Here is a 20,426-nt window from a genome sequence, read left to right on the forward strand (position 1 = left end):
CACACACACACACACACACACACACACACACACACACACACACACACTTCTACCTACTTGTTGTTGACCCGTTTCCTCTCTGACCCAGGGGCAGACTGTTTGGCACTGACTCTAGAACTGACATTCCTAGGACATTGCTTTCCATGTGGCCTGACCAGCAGACTCTCTTTTCTTTGCCCATCCCACTCACATGTATACTTTAGCCTTTAAGTGGAAGTCTAAAAGTAGAGGTCTCAGTTAAAATAATTATAGGCATCTGAGGCGGACTCTGAAAGGAGCGATCTTCAAGCAAGCATGCCAGGGTCTGGGAGAGAGGAAAGCAAGGACCACAGGACAGTCAACCTTCTTCACCTGCTCACTGTGGTTCCTGGGATGAATTCCTTCTGGAAGCTCTGACCAGCTTTGCACTTCTTCCCAGGACGCTTAATACTGCATTCAAATTCTACTGACTTTAATATCAAAAAGCAAGGAAGTATCAAACATTTGTATCAAACAAGTAGTACCAGGAACCCAAGATAGACGATAAATAAGGAGATGTAGTCTTCCTTTGGGTCTAAAGTTTCCCAGAGGTCACTGGCTGTGTTCACTGCTGCTTTGTGGTCAGCGAAAATATTGTGCTTATGAAGATGTCCATGATTGCAGCCTCTCTACTCTGCCGCTCTGTACCCCTTTCAGCTCCAAGAATGGGCCTGAGACTGAGTCTCTGAATGTGTGTCTAGGCCTGGCAGAGACCTCCAAGCCTGTACTACTGCCTTTGCTATGTGTGTAGTGTTGGGGTGGGGGGTTTTGTAGCCAGGGTTACTATAGTGTATCTGCACTGATTGTGAACTGACACTCTCACTGAATCAACCAATTCTTCAAGCCTTTCAAGTATCAGGAAGTATTGCTTTTATGACCGTAGCCTTCTTCCTTTTTGGATCCACATCCCCCTTTCCCTGACCCTTGTGCCCGCCCTGATTAGCAGTTAAGCGTTGCAGCCTCGGGGAACAAGAGCCACTCTGTACCATGGAACACTTTAACCTGGAGAAGGCCTTAGGGTATAGCAAGGGCAAAGATGGCGTTGGCTATCCTCCTTGCTTGGCAGATCTCTGGGATGTTTAGCTATACTGCTGCAGTCATGGGGTTCTTCTGCCTGGGATCCTGGTTACGGTAGGGGTACCGGTCAGGGCTGCCCCCTCGGGGCCCTGCTCTGCCCATCTCCTGATAGGCTGGAACTCTCTGGTGCTGAGGTGGTGAAGGCGGAACATCTTGTCTGAAGGGTCCTTTGTGCTGATGGGCTGGTGGAGGTGGGTAGTACTGCGGATAGCGTAGCTCTGCCACCCTCAGCTCTGGAGGCCGGGGGTAGCCTCCTCTTGGGGGATGTACAAAATGAGCTCCCGGGTAGTACGGAATCTCTCTTTCATTGTAGCGGCCCCTGGGTGCTGCTGTCAGGCAGTCCGCAGGATCTGCTGAGCCTCCCCTAGAAAGGAAAGCAGAGATGTGTGTCAGGAGCCATGGAGCTGCTCTCAGCTGGAGTCCACACGCTTCTGCCCTTGATTGCAGTTGGCTGTGACCACATCCTAAGCCTGGACAAAGGTATATGAGCAGATGTGATGCACACCCTTAAGCAACGGGGGGAGGGGACCCTTTTCTTCTTTGCCCTCTTAGACTTCAAGGCGAAAACCCAGTATATTGAGCCGAAGGCAGACAACCAGAATGCAAGAACTCAGGACCTTGACACCACAAGCTCCTGCACCGCGCCACCTAGGACTGCTTACGTCACATTGCTACACGAGGAGAAACACATTCCTCCATTGCTTTATACCCTTGTACCTTTGCTTTTATTACAGCCATCAAACCAGCTTCCTCTACAAAGTGGTAAGTTTGGCTCTGTTAAGCCTGTGACTGTTAGAGGCCCAGTCTGTAGGAGATGTGGTAGCACAAAACCTCCAGGTCAGAGTCCTCCTAAACTCATTTCACTCCTAGATGGCAGGAGTGCCCACGTGTGTGGCCTCGGCTAAGTCTGGGTGGCCGCTGTCACACCCCTGGATGGATTACTAGGCCTCCCCTCGACTGTTCCCGCAAAAACTCTCAGCTGGGAAATGACCCACCTGGAACTGTGATAAAAGTGATTGAGTCTATCACAAAATCAGTAGCAAAACCCAAGGTGCCCTGTGCAACGGGCAGGCGCGTAGAAAGGTCCGGGCAAGAACACACACTAAGGGGAAACGAGTCTGTCTGGGACTTTCTACTGAAGACAAGCACCGTTTGATCTGCCCTCCATAACAGAAACAGTTCGTCGCTAGACAATGTGCAGATGATGGCATCTTGGCTAGCCTGGGGTGAGACACATGACTTCTCTTTGCAGCTCTTAAAATCCCATAAACCTTCTGTGCACATACTCGCCAGCACCATTTACCATGTCACCAGATCCCTCCATTCTTTATTCCTCAGCTCCTTAAGATTTTTTTTTTTTTTAAAGGAGAAGCAGCAACAATAATGATTACCGAAAAGCTCTCCAGTGTCAGAGTACAGACAGCTTGGGCACTTGAAAGAAATGACAGGGCTCTAAGAACACCGTGCCTGTGGTTAATCAGGCACTGTCAATGAGGGTCAGAATCACCCTGCAATCTGTGGAGGTGGAGGTTAAAACAGCCCTGTACGTTCCCGAAATCAATGAAGATTTGACAAGCTCTGGGCTCGGGGAGCATGTGGAAAGCTGCCTGTGAGTGCAGCCATAAGGATGAACGATACGCTCCTCCATCTACATTTATCTGTGTGTGTGTGTGTGCGCGCGCGATTTTGCTATGTATAATAATGAGCGATAGATCCATGAATTTTGGGGTAATTTAGTTAGTGATAGTTTTCAGATAAAAATTAAATTGTTTGCGTACAAGTTATTTATAGCATCAGCTGTTATTATTCAGTTCGGGCCGCTTCGCTCTTATGCTAAATTGCCCATGACAAATAGAGCAGGCACACATCGCCATCATCTGTCGCTGTGGCCCTGCAAAATAAAGGACCCAGGTTTCACCATCCCTTTCCTTTGACAATTTCATTTTTTATTTAGAAAATTTTCTAGCTCTCATTGTGTCTTTTATTTAAAAAAAAAAATTTAAAGACCTCTCCTCTTAACCATTATGCTCATTTCTGTTTACTTTGGCTCAAGCTGGAGATTACAGAAACGTTAAAAAAAAAAAAAATCTTTAACCTGTGTTACCTTTCAAAAGCTACCAGAGCTATTTCTCTGCATGAAGTGAAACATGTGGTTTCTCCGCACTCATTTTAAGTCCTTAGGATAAATCACTGACATTTGCAACACACAAACATTATCTGCCTTAAAATGAACATACAAGCACACTCCCTCTGGACTTTCTTAGCAGGAACGTTTCCTGTTCAAAATGGAAAGAGAGAAAGGAGAAATTCCAGGCCTTGGCCTTTTTTTAGGGTCCTGGTCTCTCTCGAAAGATTTCTCTCTTTTAAAACAGAGCATTATAAAAGACAGAAGGCCTTGGCTTTTTTTTTTTTTTTTTCCTTTCTTTAAGTTGTGGAGAGACGATCCAGAACAAGTGGTGACGGGATAGAAGCCACCCTAAGCAACTTGCCACCCTGGGATTCCTCAGCGTGCTTGTGGGGCCAGGGAGGAGGTTATCTCCTCTCCCACGCCTCACCCTGTGACTCTCTGGCACTCACTGCAAGGAGTTGGGAGGGAGGGAGGGCTCCAAGGGCAGAGAGGGTGACCCCAAGAAAGCACCATGGTCCCAGAGGGCTTCTTTGTGGGAGGATTATATGTTGGGGGTTTGCTTACGCGTGGCAGACACCAAGTGAGGTGCTGCCATTTGTCAGGCGGCGGTGGCATGGAGATTGTCTTTTTCTGTCGAACTCATCATAACAGTTACTGTTTGTAATTTTTCAGGGAGAAGAAAAACAAGGAGTCGCCTGTACAAACACTATTGAAAGTTCAAAGACTGCCAGGAGCATTTTCCTCCCAGGGCCTGCTGTTTACAACATTTTCCCCTTAAAGCCTATCATTTCGTACAGACTTTCACCAGAACAACAACTTCTAAACTATTGTGAATATTATCCCACGTAAACACTCACGTAAACATTTAAAAGAACCATTTATGGGGACTGGAGAGATGGCTCAGTGGTCAAGGATCCTCTTGCAGAGGATCAGAATTCTATTCCCACAACTCACATGGGGTGGCTAACATCCTCTTGTAATCCTGGCTCCACAGAGACTATGTACACTCATGTACACATGTACACATACACACACACACACACACACACACTTTTAAAAGGTAACTTTTTTTTAAGTAGAATAAAAAAGCCTCCTATATGAGCTACTTTTTTCACTGCATAGACATGATGTGGGGTAGAAGCAGCTTTGGAGGGGGAAGTTCTTTTTGGCTCACGTTTTCAAAAGGAACAGTCATCCTGATGGAGTAGGCATGTAGAACGACCTCATGAACTGGTTTGGCCAAGCTACTCACACAGATGTAGGGATCAGGAAGCGATGAGCGCTGGTGGGAAGCGGAAGTGGACTTCACTTTCTAAGGCCTGCTCCAAAACAACCCGTTTATACAGGTCACTTGGACCAACTTTGCCAAACGGTGCCATCAGCTAGGGACCAAATATTCAAACCCAATGAGCTTGTGAGGGGAAAATTCCCTTTAAATTTCTGTTTTCCCTCTGAGTAGGCTCATTTCTGGAAGCCAGAGGATTTAGGGTTTTGCTTGGAAACTCGAAGGTATGGTTTCAGGTATGTTATAAATTATATAGATGCATACAACTGTACAAATGATAAACATTAATTATTTTGCCCAAACATGACAAAATCATAGGTGCAAACCATAAAACTTACCCTTTAGGCACAGAACTGAAAAAAAAGGAGGAAGAGAAAGCTAATATATTTTTGTTTTGTAATTTTTGTAATTGTAATTGTAATCTTCTTTGTGTGTGAGAGAGAGACACACACACAGAGAGACAGACAGAGAGAGAGAGAAAGAATGAGAGAGAGAGTTGTTGAAGAGAGCAGAAACTCTGTCTCTCCTGGAGCAAGGTTTATCAGAGGGACTAACACTACTTGCTCTTAGCCATTCCTGAGAAGTCCAGGGCAGCTTCCTCAGGAGACTCTGATTAAAACAAGAACCCAAAGTGCAGGTGTGTCAGAACCTCAGGACTCCTCATTTTTCATGTGAACCCACAAGTCTTATTTGTATATATTATTAACTTTTGTAAAATAAAGAAAAGTATCCCCAATTAAAAAAAAAGTTACATGGAAAACATCTTTACTGTGGGAAAGAGAAACATGACTGTCTTTGTTTTTCTTGTAACTTTGAGTGAACTTCTGAGAAAATTCACTTTAAAATTATGTTTTCTTTTTTGAGTAGGCTCATTTCTGGAAGCCAGAGACTTAGGTTTTGCTTGGCAACTCATAAGAATGTTTTCAGGTATGTTTTAAATCATATAGATGCATGCGACAGTGCAAATAATGAACGTTAATAATTTTGCCCAAACATGACAAAGTCGAGGTTATTTACATGTAAAGTAACAAATGGAGTGCTTCCTTTCCAAGAGGACTTTTTCTTTGTGACATCTTACTGTGCCACTAGTTTTCATTTAGCAAAAAGGATCTGGAAATGAGAGCCTGTGCTGGTCAGCTAGTCTCTGGGTACCAGCCATCATCATATATGGAAAAATGGAGGATATGAGATATGTTCCTGTTTGGTTAAATAATAATGTTTGGGAAAAGGGGATGATAATGGAACTACAGAATCCCTATAATGCTTTTTTTTTTTTTAAAACCAAGAAGTAAGTTGCTATTCTCACTGTAGTAGAGAAAGGTGCAAGTGTCTGTCCCCCTACCTTTGTACCATCCTTGCAGAGAAAATCTCCATCCTCAGTGTTGGCCCCAGTGAGTCATTCTTACTGCTTTTGTCTTTCACTTGGCCTTGTGGTACTTATGCCCTGCACTGGAGTGTGGGCATATGGGAAGCTGCCGCCGGCTCTTCACGCAATCTCTCTTGGAGCTCAAGAGAGGGTTTTGTGTCTTATAGGTGCTCGCAAATGTGTGCTGAGTTTTTTTTTTTCTAAGGAGAATGCATCAATGTACAGAGTAACCAGAGAGCGTTTGATGTGGCGAGGGGCTAGGGAAGAGCGGAGAAATAAGAGGAAAGAACAGATTCGGTGGGAGCCAGAGATTGGTGATGGTTGAAGTCAGACCGATTTCTAACTTTTTCCAGAGGAGAAAAGTAGGAGAGAATGAGTTCTGTGTTGGGTTGAGTCCAACATAGGAAGACTGTACACTTTATTAGAGTTTTCCAGGCAAAACAGGGCGGATGCATACATGAACTCACAGTGACTGTAACAACACGCACAAGACCTGTGCAAGCTCCAGCCAGTCAAAGTCTCAGCACAGAGAACTCAAGGTGGGTATGAATCCCACCACTATCTGAGTCCATTGGTATTTGATAGCTGCTAGGGCCGAGTCAGCTTTCTTTAGTGATGGGACCTCTAGAAGGGTCAGGGCAGGACCATCCCTAAGAGTAGTTGGGCCAATACAAACAAACAGTGGAAAAAGGAGAAGAAGAAGGAGAGAAGGAGGAGGAGAAAGTTCAAAGCTGTGTGGGAAGGGGTGGGAATATGGAGATTAATGAGTGGAGTTGGTGGGGTGCATATATTCAAAATACATGATCTGAAAGCGTCAAAGAATTAATTAAAATATTGTTTAAAATGAAGAACTCTAAACTGGGTTTCCTAGGCATAGGGTTATCTATATTTATTTAAGAAATGTTTTCACAGAAGTCTGACAAGGACATTTTCTCTTTCTGTCACAAACACAGCAATGTAGGAACATCTTGATTCATGTCTAGGAATGCAGTTCTGTACAAGGCTCTGATAAAAGGTTGGAGGGGACTCTTGGACTCACGTGCAATTAGCACAGTTTCAAGGTTGATTAACGGACAGGAGCCTGAGGTGGAAGTGATGTCTGATGTCCCTCAGCCCCAGCACTAGCCCAGTCTTCTCCACAAAAATACACGTGATGGATGACTTTCACATAAAACTGCACATGCCCAGGAGAGGCAGAAAGTAGGATTATGCAAACCTGTCTACCACCTGCCGTAACTCATCGCCCTTTCCGCCCAGTGTAGAGAGGACAAAGGGGTTGGTGTGAGTAGGACCGGCTGTGCCGAGGGGAAGACCTGAGGAATGCCTATAACCTTGGGTTCTCCCGATAGCACTGACTGGGCTGGCCGATCATGATGCACACGTCTCATCTGGGGCTAAAGGACCATGGCTATATCTCCTCATTGGATGAAGAAAGCTCACTGAGGCTGAATAGCCACAGTTGGGGGTGGGAGGAGAGTATCTAAGAGGTTAGCCAGAGTGAAGGGTGTTTTCAGAGGTGAGTTCAGAGGGAAAGAAATAAGGTTTGCGGTAGAAAGTGCGAAACTGCAAGGAATGTATAAGCAAAGACAATGCCTGCCTTAGAGAAGTGTATTGAATTTTTATTTTATTTTTTTCAGCTTTGGATAAACTTCCAAAGTGCAAATTCTTGTTCCTCTTAATTTGTACAAGATACTGTGTGCTTTAGCAGCCTAAACAAAGACAATTAAAAAGCAAAACAAAACAAAAGCAAACAAAACCAAACCTCCTTGGTTTCCTTTTTTTTATTGGTAATAATAAATAATTGGTAATAATTTGATTGGTAATAATTTGGAGTTAGAATGGAGTCAAGACATATGGGTTCAAAACTCCTGGTGCAGTATGACAAAACAAGCTTGCCTCCATTGGCAGGATGTGGATAAGCTATGCTCCTTCTCAAACGTGCTACACAGAGTGGACCCTTGACCTAGTATTTGTAAAGTATAGCAAAGCTTTTTTAAAAAGAAAAAAAAAAGCCATGCAAACTATGCTCTTAGGCTGCCCATGTTATGTAGAGAGAGATGCTTTTAGTCTGTGTTTGGAATTCCTTCAGGGTCAGGTTTCCAGTTACCAGGCCTTCACATTCGTGGTCCAGGCACGAATGTGGTTAGCCTGGATTAGCAGAGCCCTCTGCAAAGTATATTACATAGCTTTGATTTCAGCAGATTTTACAGAGCCATAAAATATAATGACCATTTGATGACCTATGATATAGAAATGATTATGGAAAAAAGATTCCCACTTTCATCACTCACATTTCCCATTGCATTATGAAGAAGGGCTCTTGCTGTTCTTTGGAGGAGACTGGAAAAAAAAGCAGTGAGTGTTGCTGCAGACGCTGCTGGCCCTTTCTAACACCAGGGGAATATGTCCAGAGAAAATGAAAGGAGCTGGCAATGACCAAGTGTTCAGAAGGCAAATACCATTTGATCACCCCCATTTGCTTTCTCTGTTGGTGTCTTTCATCAACCGCCACAAATAGAATTCATTTACTAACAAATGACATGCACAGAGAGTCTCAGCTTCTAGATCTATCTGGCAGACAGACACAGAAAATGGTACTTCATCCTGTCAGACATGGGGAGTTCTCCTAAGAGTGGTCCTGCTAAAACAACCTCTTTTGTGAGGGGGTGAGAGTGTTTTAAAGCATCCTGTCAGGGACAATTAGGAAGGACAAGCGTGAGAACACAGGTGAAGAAAGAATTTTTGTGGTATCCAGGGTTGTCCTGAATGGGTTGCAAACCCGTTGGACTCCATTTCAGAGACTAGTAACATATTCTCCTGAGCCAGAGAGGACGAGAATGGGGACCAAAGAAAGAAATCAAAACTTGACCAACCAGGCCACTAAGTTGCTTTTCTCCTCTTCTCTTATATCAGGAGTTCTGGAATCTCAACATCTAAACACTGAGGATTTTATCTGATTGTTATGCAAGAGAGGATGGTTCCGTTTCAAGGGCAGACTTCAGGAACTGACAGGTTGGGGCCTGCAAGGTCCTGAATTCTAAAAGCTGCTCCCTCTGCTCCTCAGGGAAGCACTAGAGGACTTCCGCCCAAGGTTACTGTAGACAGGATATTCCTGAGTTAAAACACAGCATTCACAAAAGCCTCCTTTCCCTGCTCTAGTTTAGACTGTATCTACCCTTAGAGCAATGTATATGTACACACAGTTCTTGGAGAAGATATTCACATATGGCTGACACATCTACCTTCTCATCCCTTTAACTGCTTCCTAAATTAATACAGGTTAAATGAGTCATGTACCAGTCACTGTTTCTTTTCACCTCTTCCCATCAGTTTCCACAGCCTGAGGATTTTGATGTAAATCACCTACAATCATTACAAACCTTGAGTCAAAGCTTTCCAGTGATACACGCGTGTGCGTGCGTGTGCGTGTGGTGGGGGAGGAAGAGCTTTCACTTCATGGTTTTACTAAGACACTGGAAGATGCTGGCATCCCGGTTATCTTACTCTGAAATCCAGAAGCAGAAATGTTAAGTGCTGGGCCCAGCACCACTGTGCTCCACGGGCTCTGCAACCAGCTCTGATGGCGGTTTAGAATTGCAAAGATTCAAAGCAAGCTGAGCAGAATAGTTCCTTTGCGAGTGCCCAAGGCAAACCAAACCCCATCTTAAGCATTTTTTCCAAGTTAACCTCCTTATTCCTCATAATAATGTGATAGTGTAGACACCATTATTATCCATGGCTTGAGACCAGGAAAGGCAGACAAAGATGGTAAGTGACTTGATTGAAAGCCCATGAGCACTGGAAAGGCCCATGCCCCCCCTCCCCCCGGGCAGACAGAACCAGGGGCCTCCTGCTTGACTGCCAATCCTGCCCTCACTTGCTTCAAGGCAGCTTACGATGTTCTGATGCTAGGTGAAAAAAAAATGTTATACTTAGAAACACATTTTAGAAATGAATCTAATGGAGAACAAAAAAGGCAAAAAACAGTTTTCTAATAAGTGTTTTGGCTTTGGGAAACTCATGAAGCTAGACATTCTGGAGGTGCTGGTGGGATGCCAAAGAAACACCCAGAATTCCAAGTGTGGAGTCTCATTCAGATACAGCAGGAAGGCAGGTTTTCCTGATCCCTTTTAGGAAAACCAGAACAGATATTTGTGTGGTTCTGTCTATAAGGCCCTGTGTTCAAGGTCCAATATAATGAATATAGGGTCAATTCCCAAGGGTGTATTTACTGAACAAACACGTTCTTTCACCCAAACCCCTGCAGATGTGATGGGCCCATGAACCACCCTTTCTTCCACTGTCCCTGCGGGTTCTGACGCAGGTCAGAATAGGGTACCACGGCTGAAGGCACTCCACTGTAGGTTGTGAGGTTCCTAAGACACGCAACCACCTACAATGGCTGTTCTAGAGAATGACATGACAACATAGTGGGCCAAGAGAAATCCATGGTGCCTTCCCATGCTCACTCCAGCCTGGCATCCTGCCCTAGCCGTCTGTGTTTGCTGCTGTTTTTTTTTTTTTTTTAGGTTCAGCTCTCCTTTCAACTGGACCATTACAACAGCACGAGTAAACCTACCAAGTTGTAGTCAGTTTCAGAGAGTGCGGTTCACTAGCCCCTGTGCTGTGAAACGTGTTCAAAGAGTCTGAAGGACGGCTGGATAGCTGTCACCAGCTCGGAAGCAATTCTGAGCACACTGAAGTAACTCTCAAGTGGGAACACGGTATGACTTCTAAGGTGGGGGACTGACCTTTTCGGGGGACTGCATGAATATTTACAGGGCTTGGATGTGATGTTCTCAGACTTTTAAGTCTTGTTAATATTTGTGTGTGCTTCAAGGTGTAAAATGCCCCGAGCCCCTCCTGTTTTTACATCTAGTGATGTAAATTAATTAGATTAAGTAAGGTTTAAGACTGTTTTGCAAATTTCTAGGCTCACCTTCTGTTCTAGGAAACGGACATGCTAGTAGTTTAATAGGAACAAGGTAGCTGAAAGATTGGTGGACCAGAGACCTATGGGAAATGTGGGTGTCAGCTGACGCCTGGAAACAAGAGTTAGCTCTTAGCACCTCAGCACTGCCTCTATCTCCTTTTATTTGCGGGCTTCTCCAGAAAGCAGCACCCAGTCTCTCTCTCTCTCTCTCTCTCTCTCTCTCTCTCTCTCTCTCTCCCTCAATTGTAACCTGAGCTTCTCGGTGTCACCCTTAATACAGGGGCAGGGATCTGAGGGCAGGACAGTCTGGATTAAGTGTCACCTGGGAGAAATTTGGGTTGTGAGACTTATTCTTCCACAAACATGGCGAGGCAAAATTTAGGATTATTAATTGAACAGTTGCCCTCATGGACAATACCAAGCAGAAGTGTGCTAGTGTTTCTGGACTAATTTTGGTGTAGAGCCTCCGCATCTCACGATGTTTTCCACCGTGACACAGAGCAGTGGTTCTCAGCCTTCCTAACACTGCGACCCTTTCATACAGTTCCTCACGTTGTGGTGGCTCCCAGCCGTAAAATATTTTGTTGCTACTTCGTAATGGTAATTCTGCCACTGTTAGTAATCATAATTTAAATATTTGATATGCAGGATATTTGACACACGATCCCCGTGAAAGAATTATTTAACCCACAAAGGGGTCATAGCTCAGAAGTTGAGAACCACAGACGTAGAGGGCAGTTCTCAGCCTTCACCTCCTATCTGTACCGAACAGGTTCTGAGGTGTATGGCTGGGTTCTGTAGGCACATCAGTCATTGAGTTATATGTCCCACTCAGTGCCCTGGCCTAGAACCCATCTCACCACTTAGTGTATTTCTCCCGGAAAGGGCATTTTGGGAATTATTAATTTCAGTAAATAACCAAGGCGGTTAAGGGTAGGTACTGGTGACTTGTGGTAGATTCTGCATCCTGCTGAGGTCTCTAAATCCTCTGGTTGATCTTTGTATGGCTGGTAAGAGTGGCTATTAATGTCATCACTAACATTTAACTTCCATTAAAACAGGGGGTGTTGTTCTTCTGTTTGTAGTATTGCCCACGAGCCTAGCTTCTTCAGGTTCCATTCTTGCTCTGATGCTAGAAAAATGGAACAGCTAGCAAATCAAGGCTTTGTATCATCACCCAGTCTGATAGGATAGACTATGAAATTACCCTGCATTCATCATTTTTTCTCCTCCTCCTCCTTCCCCATTTCTAGTGTTCTTGCACAGCTATTTACTGTCCTAAGACTTCTGCACCCCATCTCCCGTCCCTATGGCAAGATGGATATGTAGACCCAGAGTTGCTGGTGAGTACGTTTCAGAAAGAGACAGCGAGACAAGCTTTTACAATGAAGGAGCTCCTTCAGATGTTATTCTTTTCCACATCTGTTCCCCAAGGCCCTGGTTTATTGATTTATTCCTTGAACAATTCAAAGAAAAGTGAAAACTTACCCTGTCTCCTATCGCTTTGAATGCTGCTTCGCTCTTGGCCATGATTGGCGTGGGTGTGTGTACCAGCACGAGGCGAGTCTCGCCTTTTCATACTACATGTCTTCTGTTTGAGCAGTGGGAGCCTCAGCTCTTAAAATCAGCCATGAAATGGTGGCTTGAATAATTTAAATGAAAACTTATCACAGGGAACCAAATATTTACAAGGATGAGTTATCTAACTTAAAGGAATTAATTAAAGGCGAATGCTGACGTGATTTAAAACTAAAGAGCCACTACCAAATAAAATGTTATTTCCCATGTGCCCACGCCAGTTCGTTTTTCTCTAGAGAGGTGGTACCCTTATTCTTCAAGCTTCCAAACCCATCGACCAATGAGGGAACTAGGTCTCTTTGGCCCTGTGGTGTGGACCAGTATTCTCAGTCTGTCTGAGGGACTTCAAGATGTATCCATCAGTGCCCGGGGAAGCAGAAGAGGCAGAGACTTTGAGAACAGCAGTGCTCAACCTTGTGGGTTGCAACCCTTTGGGTGACCTAAGGGTGACCTTTTTCAGGGGTCACCTAAGAACACTAGAAAAAAAAATAGATATTTGCATTATAATTCATTATAGTAGCAAAATTACAGTTATGAAGTAGGAACAAAGGAATTTTATGGTCGGGGGTCACCACAACGTGAGATGCTGCATTAAAGGGTCCTAGCATTAGGGCAGGCTGAGAACCACCGGCACAGAGTATGAACCACAGGACTCAGCTGTTTCGTGCCTCACAGTCCCTACCTACGTGTGCAGTGGGGAATCTTGACAAGTTCTTTCTTTCCTTCCCACAGTGATGGGAATGGACCCAGACAGAGCAAACAGAGAGGTGCTCCGTCCTGGTTGAATTTAAGTCTATAGTCCATTCTGAATAAAATTCCATTTACGACTTAGAGTCAAATGTTACTGAGCAAGGACTTTGCTTAAAATGCAAACAAGTTTCATCCTCATAGCCGAGTGGCACAGGCTCTTTGTGAGTCCCCACACCGTGTAGAAAGCCTGGAACCGACACTGCAACCTGCAGGTCTATTTTATATCAGCATACACGTGCATACTGAATACAGCGCTACATAGTGCTTGCTTTTTTTCTTTTTCTGGCTGGCTGCTAATATTTGAAATTCAAGTGATTTCACACAAGAAATAAGGCGTTTCGTGTAAAAAGAAATCAGCTTTCCCCACTTTTCCTGAAATTCAAGATTTGCCATCCTGTGAGCCACCACCAGCTGAATCTCTTCTCTCTCTCTCTCTCTCTCTCTCTCTCTCTCTTCCTCCTCCTCCTCCTCCTCCTGAGGTCCTTGTCTTTCTCAGACCCTCTTTCTTCTGGCTTTCCTCGGTATTTCCCACAAGCCTCTAGTGCCCGTAGGTACAGGGTCTCTGCTTTGTGTGATGACACCTCATTTTTTTAGATTCACACACTATCAAATGCAGTTTGCATTTTCTGCTTGGAGGGGTATGCTACCCACGTCTTCTCATTTAAAGAGCGAGGCTTCTGGGGGGGGATGTTTGCAGTTTTGACCACTTTACCCAGTCCATTTGAAAATCACTAAAACTATAAATTCCATCCAGTCTTCAGATAATGACTCCAAAGACTGGCTCATATTCGAGGGAGTTTCAGACAAGACATTTTCTTTTCTCAGGCCATATCATCAGCTCTGTAAAGTGAAGGCGATAGAACAGGCAGCCTCTGTTGAGTTGTGGGAGGTTGCCATCTCATGACCCCCACAGAAACCACACAGGACCTAGCGCAAGATGACCTCAGCTCATGTTGCTGCCTTTTAGCCCAACTCAACCCTGACTAGACCTCTTCACTTATCTGTGCCTCCGTCTCACAATCTGTAAAGTAATATGTGCTTTTCTTCTCAGAAGAATAAATGAAATGATATAGATAAAAGCATATTGGGGGAAAGTTGGGAATAAAATGAATTTGAGATCTTATGCTACACTTGTGTAATAATTGTGAAGAGAACCCTGCGTTGCCTAATGGGATACCAGGTCAGAATTTGCAGTCCCAATACAGAGGCCTCAGTTGACGATCTCTACAGACAACTCAGGAATATTGTAGACTTTTTCTTTTTTTTTTTATCTTCATTCTCAGCAGGGTAATAGCAGACCTCTGCTAAAGGGCAGAGTGTCCCACTTCTACGATGGGCTCTAATTTACCTCCTTGTTCCATGGTTTTTATGAGGAATGGATGTAGGTAACTGTTATCAGGTTGTTAAGCAATTTGATGAGGTGTGAAGTGGCCCTTTAATTGTTTTATTTACAACATACAGTTCACTAACATCTCACTGGGGAATTCTCTGTTTAGTTGATTAATATAAGACTAGTTTAGTGAAGTACAACTTGGCAAAGCCAGAAGCTAAAAAATATCCACCCAAATTTTAGCAGTCTCAAAGCCATTTGTTAATTTAGTCAGTGGAGGTTAATATATATATGTGTGTGTGTGTGTGTCTATATATATATATATATATATATATATATACACATATATATGTATATATATACACATATATATACATACACACAGATATGTATATATACACATATATATGTATATATATACACACATATATGTATATATATATATAGACACACATATATTTATATATTTGTATCAACCAAAACATTTACAAAATAATTCTTTTCCCCCAATTTAATTTTCCCTTTTATTTAAATCTTAATTTAAATCTTCTGCTCTGGTGTGCTTCAGGGTTCCCTTTCATTTGTCAGGGACAGGTGGTTAGAATTGCTTTTAGAAGTCAAATGTACTTAACGATATTCTTCTCATCTCTCCTCTATGGTTCTAGATGAATCACGTAACTGTTAGCCTGCTCTAGAAGGTCATTGTACTGCCTGAATAGTGAAGTGATCAGCCAACCCCCAAGCAGCCGAAAAAGAAACGAGCCCCATGTGCCAGCGGGGAGGGTTATATTTCCCACTGGACTGATGTGAGATGAGAGGCAAAAATGACAGAAAAGCTCAGAGCTGAGTAGGTAGAAGAGAAAACCTGCTGTGGACATTGGGTTTCCTATGAGGGTGTGGTGGCTTCAGGCAAGGAGAGAAAGGGCATCTTGGCGATGAAATCAGAAGGCAATCCTGAGGAGTAAGGCCAAAGGCCAAGGGAAGTGTTCTTGGTTTTGTCAAACTGAATTTCAGCAGCTCTTTTGCTCCCCGAGTTCGCTGCAAACTCTTCTATATTACCCAGACACCATAGTGTTTAAGTGAAGTTATGCCTCATGGGGAATGACTAGTGACATCTATCTGTCTCTTGGTGTGACATTAGCAATTAGGGGGTGTTTATGGTAGGAAAGGCTTCTACTGAGTTTCTCTAACCCACTTCAAGTTGGCATAAGACAGTCTGGATGGTATCTGGTAACGAATGTTGTCTGGATTGTTCTCTTGTAGAAAGAAAGTTTCTCCTTTCTTTCAACAGAATGTTCATGGGTTTCAGATGTGGGCCTTTCTCCCCCAGCTGACATCCTGTGCGGTGTCTAGTAGCAAAGCTCTAGATTCAGGGAGTTCAAGCCCATTCTTAGCTACACAGTCAGACTCTGCCTGAAAAAGTAAGATACTGAAATAGGATGAAATAACAGAACTTAAACAACAATGCTGAAGTATGGATTGTACTTCAGTGTACAGCTCACAGGACCATTAGGAGATAAAATTAGAGAAATACACAATAGCACAGTGTAGCCAACCAAGTCCTATCAGACTATAAATTACCCTTCCACTTTCAGAGCCCCCATCCTCTCCATCACCCAAGCAATAAAGTCCTATCCTTGGGGCTTATGTCCATAGCCAGGTGACTCAAATTTGCTGCTGGATTTGTAGAGGGCAACAGAAAACTGTCTTTGACCCTTAAAGACTCCCTCCGACCCCCAAATATACCATTCTCTGCTAGTTGAGACCTTAGATTTTTTTTCAAAACTGCATAGATTTTATTTCCTCTCAGGACCAAACCCACCAGATTTTAAAGAATCGGGTCCCCAGTTGTCTCTCCTGATCTCATGCCTCCAAGTTTTCAACCCAGTCTCAGCCCACCTCCAGCGGAGCTGAGCAGCCCCTTTCTGCCAACAGAGACCCCTGCTCTGGTGGTCGAGTGATGAAGTAACGGGCTGGGTTTCCGCGCAGTGACCACGTGACTTTGTGTTAATTACTTATCCTCCCAGCGTATCTTCATTCCCTCATTTCTAAAATCGGGATAGCGAGGTTGCCTGCTTCTACTGAGTCCTCAGCAGGGCTAAAGGAGAAGTGTAAAGCGCTCAGCACTGGGCCCGGGCATGGTACGTGATCAGTAAGGCTATGTATGTCATTTTTCACTAGCATTCTCTCTGCCCTAACTTTTTATTTACTTATTTGTTACCCCATAACTTCTTACGTGCTGTTCCCAGCCTTACAAATATTTTCATATGCTCTGAAGTCTGTTTCTTCTTTTAAAAAAAATCTGTTTCCTCCAGATGGGAACGAGGCAAGTTATCACCACTTTCCCCAAAATTTATGGACTATGTTCATTTAAGAAATGTATACAAAATACACTACAGAGCACACTCTATAAACAGTTGCTCTTTTTCTTCCCCTACTTATATTGTGTATTTCAAATTGCTTCTTATGTATGGGTCCTCATTGATATCACTGCTTAGAAAATTGCTGACAGACTTGGGTTTGCAATTGTTCCTACTCACAGTGGGAAGACAAGAGCCTTTGAGCAGCTCTGCGGTGAGATGCATGCTCGTGCATCTAAACGCAAAGGAAGTTGGCTAGCAGCCAAAGCCCAGCAAACACCATCTCAGAAGAAACAGGACGCCCCCTGCCCCCCTTGTCTTTTCTTTCATATGGGATTCTCTGGATGGATGAGACAGCAAGGAAGCATACTGTGGGTCAGATGACTTGGAGACAGAGCGTGGGCTGGTCTCCTGCTCTGACAGGATTCAGGAAGACTGGTGTCCACCCTAACTTTTGTGAATAGGAGACAAGGTTTTAAGTGAACAGGGGTTCCTACTTTTCTCTCTAACTTTGACACTGATTTTCCTTTTGCCTTGGAATTAGACTTGGGATGGTGGAAAGTTCCTGCTTTTTGCCTTTCTCCTTTCTATCCTCCTTCATCCTGGTGGCAACATCCAGTTCTACGGAGTCAGTCCATGCCTACCTTCAGTTCCTGTGGTACAGATGGAGTCACACCATCTTTCACTCCGAGGCTGGCCTGTGACTCAAACCCAGCTAGAATTTTCTATCCCCTTGAGCACAGGGGTTGTTTGTAGTTAAGCACATACCCCAATAAAAACAAGCCAAAGTAAAATTCCCCAACTGGGATATTTGCTGGGTAGAGTAAAGTGGGCAAATCCTGAATCCCTTTGCTGTGAAATGGCTAAGAAGAAAAGAGACACAATGTGAGCCTCCCTGTTGCCATGGGGGCAGGAGAGCTGCTTTGAGATATGAGCTATTTAAAAAAAAATAAAGAATAGTCAAGGGGTGAGGAGGGAAAAACCAAATGCTGATGGCCTAAGAATTCCTAGGAAACTGAACATGAGGATTATCTGTCTTGGGATTATTTAAAAGATATATTTGCTAGTCAGATTCTTTTTCTCTATTAGCTATATAAAAAGATCCATACAGACAAAGACCAGTGGTGCTCTCAAATTGTTTGTGTGTAGAAAAAGGTACCGATGGCTGCGAACACAAGTACCACCGAATGAGCTAGTTGGAGCAGATGGTCATTCTTCTTGGGAACCACATGGGGAGAGTAAGAGCTCTGTTGTAGCTCACATTATCTCAGCTTCCAACGTCCCCAGGGTAGAGAAGGCAGAAAGCAAAGGCCTAGAATAATCCTCTTTTCGTTGTGATGAAATTGTCTTGGGTGGGCAATGAGGCCTGAAGTCTAGGATGTTGCCTGGTGGAGTTTTTGTACTTGGGCACATTTCATCGGGCACAGATAGGAGCCTGTGACTAACCTTCGGAACACAAGCTATTGTGGTAGCCTATTTCTAAGAGAGTGAACACTCCCAAACTCTGGTTCCTCAGCAATTCTGTGGGCGACAACAATGGAAGTGTGCGTGTAATTCACAAGTAGGCGGATAACTGTAAACCGTATTATGGAGATTCCTGCCTGCTCACACCAGGAGAATAAACACAAAGGAAGTTACCAGAATGACCTCCTCCTTACACCCATCTCTTGAGTCACAGAACCACAAAGACTTAATCAGTTCCTCATCTCCGCCTGCCTCTCTGTTTATGTTCACCATTTGAGATGGGTTTGGATCTGGAGTTGCTGTGGGGACGGAGGTCTGGGGAGCCTGACTTGCAGGAGATTGTAATCTCATCTTGCGGCATACTGATTTTATAAAAAGAGTAATAAGACTCATGATGTTTATTTGAATGGCAAACAGGCTGTTCCACTGCCTAAGAACATGGAAACTTGTTTCAAAGGAGCAGCACAAAGCCAGAGCAAGCTTTCCTGAATTCTCCGCTGTGTTTTTTTGAGTGGGTATAAAGCCAGGGACTTCCTGGGGGTCTCTGAGTGTGGGGGGTTTCCATAGAGCAAGTTGGGACCATCGTGCTGGGTGATTTCCCCAAGGGTATGAGCTCAACCACGGCATGGCTTGGCAAGGTCGTCCCAGGAAAATATGGACCTCCCTTTAATTTTTTGAATTTATAGGAAATATCCAAGTATGATTTACAGTCAGCGGGCATATGCATTTTAAACGTTTAGCTCTGAGATTTTTCTGTGTGTCCGTATATCTGAATATTCACAATCAAGGACAAGAGTGACTCTTAATTCCACTTTGCTCTTTGGTCCTTTTTCTTTGCCAACCCTTAAAACTGGCATTTCCCAACTTTACAGAAAACATATTAAAATATCATCATTTGTCTGGAAAGACTCCAGTTACTCATGTTTGATAAAAATTGCTGAACGTAGTTTTTAAATTAAAATGAGAAATTTGAGCTTGGGAAGGAATTTTTTTTTTTTGGAGGGGATAGATACAGACTGTTAGTACTTGGACAATGTGTTGTGTCCTCTCAGTTGCAACTATTCTATTGCTTGATGTTGCTTTTTTTTTTTTAAATAACAAAAACACAAAGTCCCCCAAAAGAATTTGCTCTCTGTGGAAGACTTTTCGTGGCTTAAGAAGAGAGTCCATGGAACTTACAGGAACAGGATGTCCACTCAGCACAGCGGAGAACATGGTTTGTCCTTTCTGTTACCTTCCCAGCAAATACTCCGTTATCTGCTCACTCCTTCCTGTGCTTTAGCCCAATTTTCATAAAATTTAGTTGAATATCTACTATGTGCTGGGTGTTATGTCACGTTGGGGACACAGTGGTGACAAGGCAAAGTCCTATCATGCTGCCTTTGCTTTATGGGTCATGAACCTGCTCTAATCTCATCCCACTTGTACAGAAGCCAAGGACAGGTCTCTCTACCAAGGATAGCTATATGTGGGAAATTGGGGAAAGAGAGCCAGAAAAAAAGAGATAAGAATAGCTGACTGACTACTTTTATTTCATGAATAGTAAGGATTCCATAATTCTGTGTATTTTTCCTATCTTTTGTCAAGGTTAAGGTTTGCAGTGAGGAAGGCTTTGAAAATAGGGATTAAAGAACAGAAAGCCAACAACAACCCAATAGGCAGACAAATGAACAAAACAAAGGGAAGCCTGGTACCTGAGGCTGTCTGAAAATACGAAGTCTCCCTCGGCCTTTGCCACAGTCGAGGAAGGAAAAGGGCACAGATAGAAAGGAGAGTCCATGTCAACACAATGAACTGCCTCCAACAGTCACTAAAAACTGTATTTCTTACATGTCATGACTCTGGAGAACACAGAGTTTCTTGTGGTCAGGGAATTACTATTCAGAACATTGGCACAGTTGTTGACCAAATATAGATGTGGGTAATATGACAGTCTAATGTAGCTTCAATGCACCCTAGTACACATTGCAGTCAATGTTTTGGGAGATTGGTGTTGGAAACCAGACTTTTTGCATCCTTTCCACTGAAGTAGCTTTTTTCTTTACTTTTTTTTTTTTTCTGATGAAAACACTAAGAGGTAAAAACCAAGTCTCTACCACAGACATAATTGTGGTTTGTAAAGAAATGAAAAAAATTC

The 20,426-nt window shown here is 43.6% G+C and overlaps 1 protein-coding gene across 1 annotated transcript in view; it reads right to left on the reverse strand.

The window, feature by feature from the left end:
- Window positions 1-430: 430 nt before the first annotated feature.
- Window positions 431-20,426, reverse strand: part of Pard3b (par-3 family cell polarity regulator beta) — a 517,239-nt gene continuing 497,243 nt past the window's right edge. The window contains exon 21 of the mRNA XM_055616796.1: window positions 431-1,459. Coding sequence (XP_055472771.1) covers window positions 1,102-1,459 — 358 coding nt within the window. The 3' untranslated portion in view covers window positions 431-1,101. The remainder of the gene's footprint in view (window positions 1,460-20,426) is intronic.

Source organism: Psammomys obesus, unplaced genomic scaffold (genome assembly GCF_907164565.1).
Source record: "Psammomys obesus unplaced genomic scaffold, mPsaObe1.curated_primary_1811, whole genome shotgun sequence".
Taxonomy (NCBI): domain Eukaryota; kingdom Metazoa; phylum Chordata; class Mammalia; order Rodentia; family Muridae; genus Psammomys; species Psammomys obesus.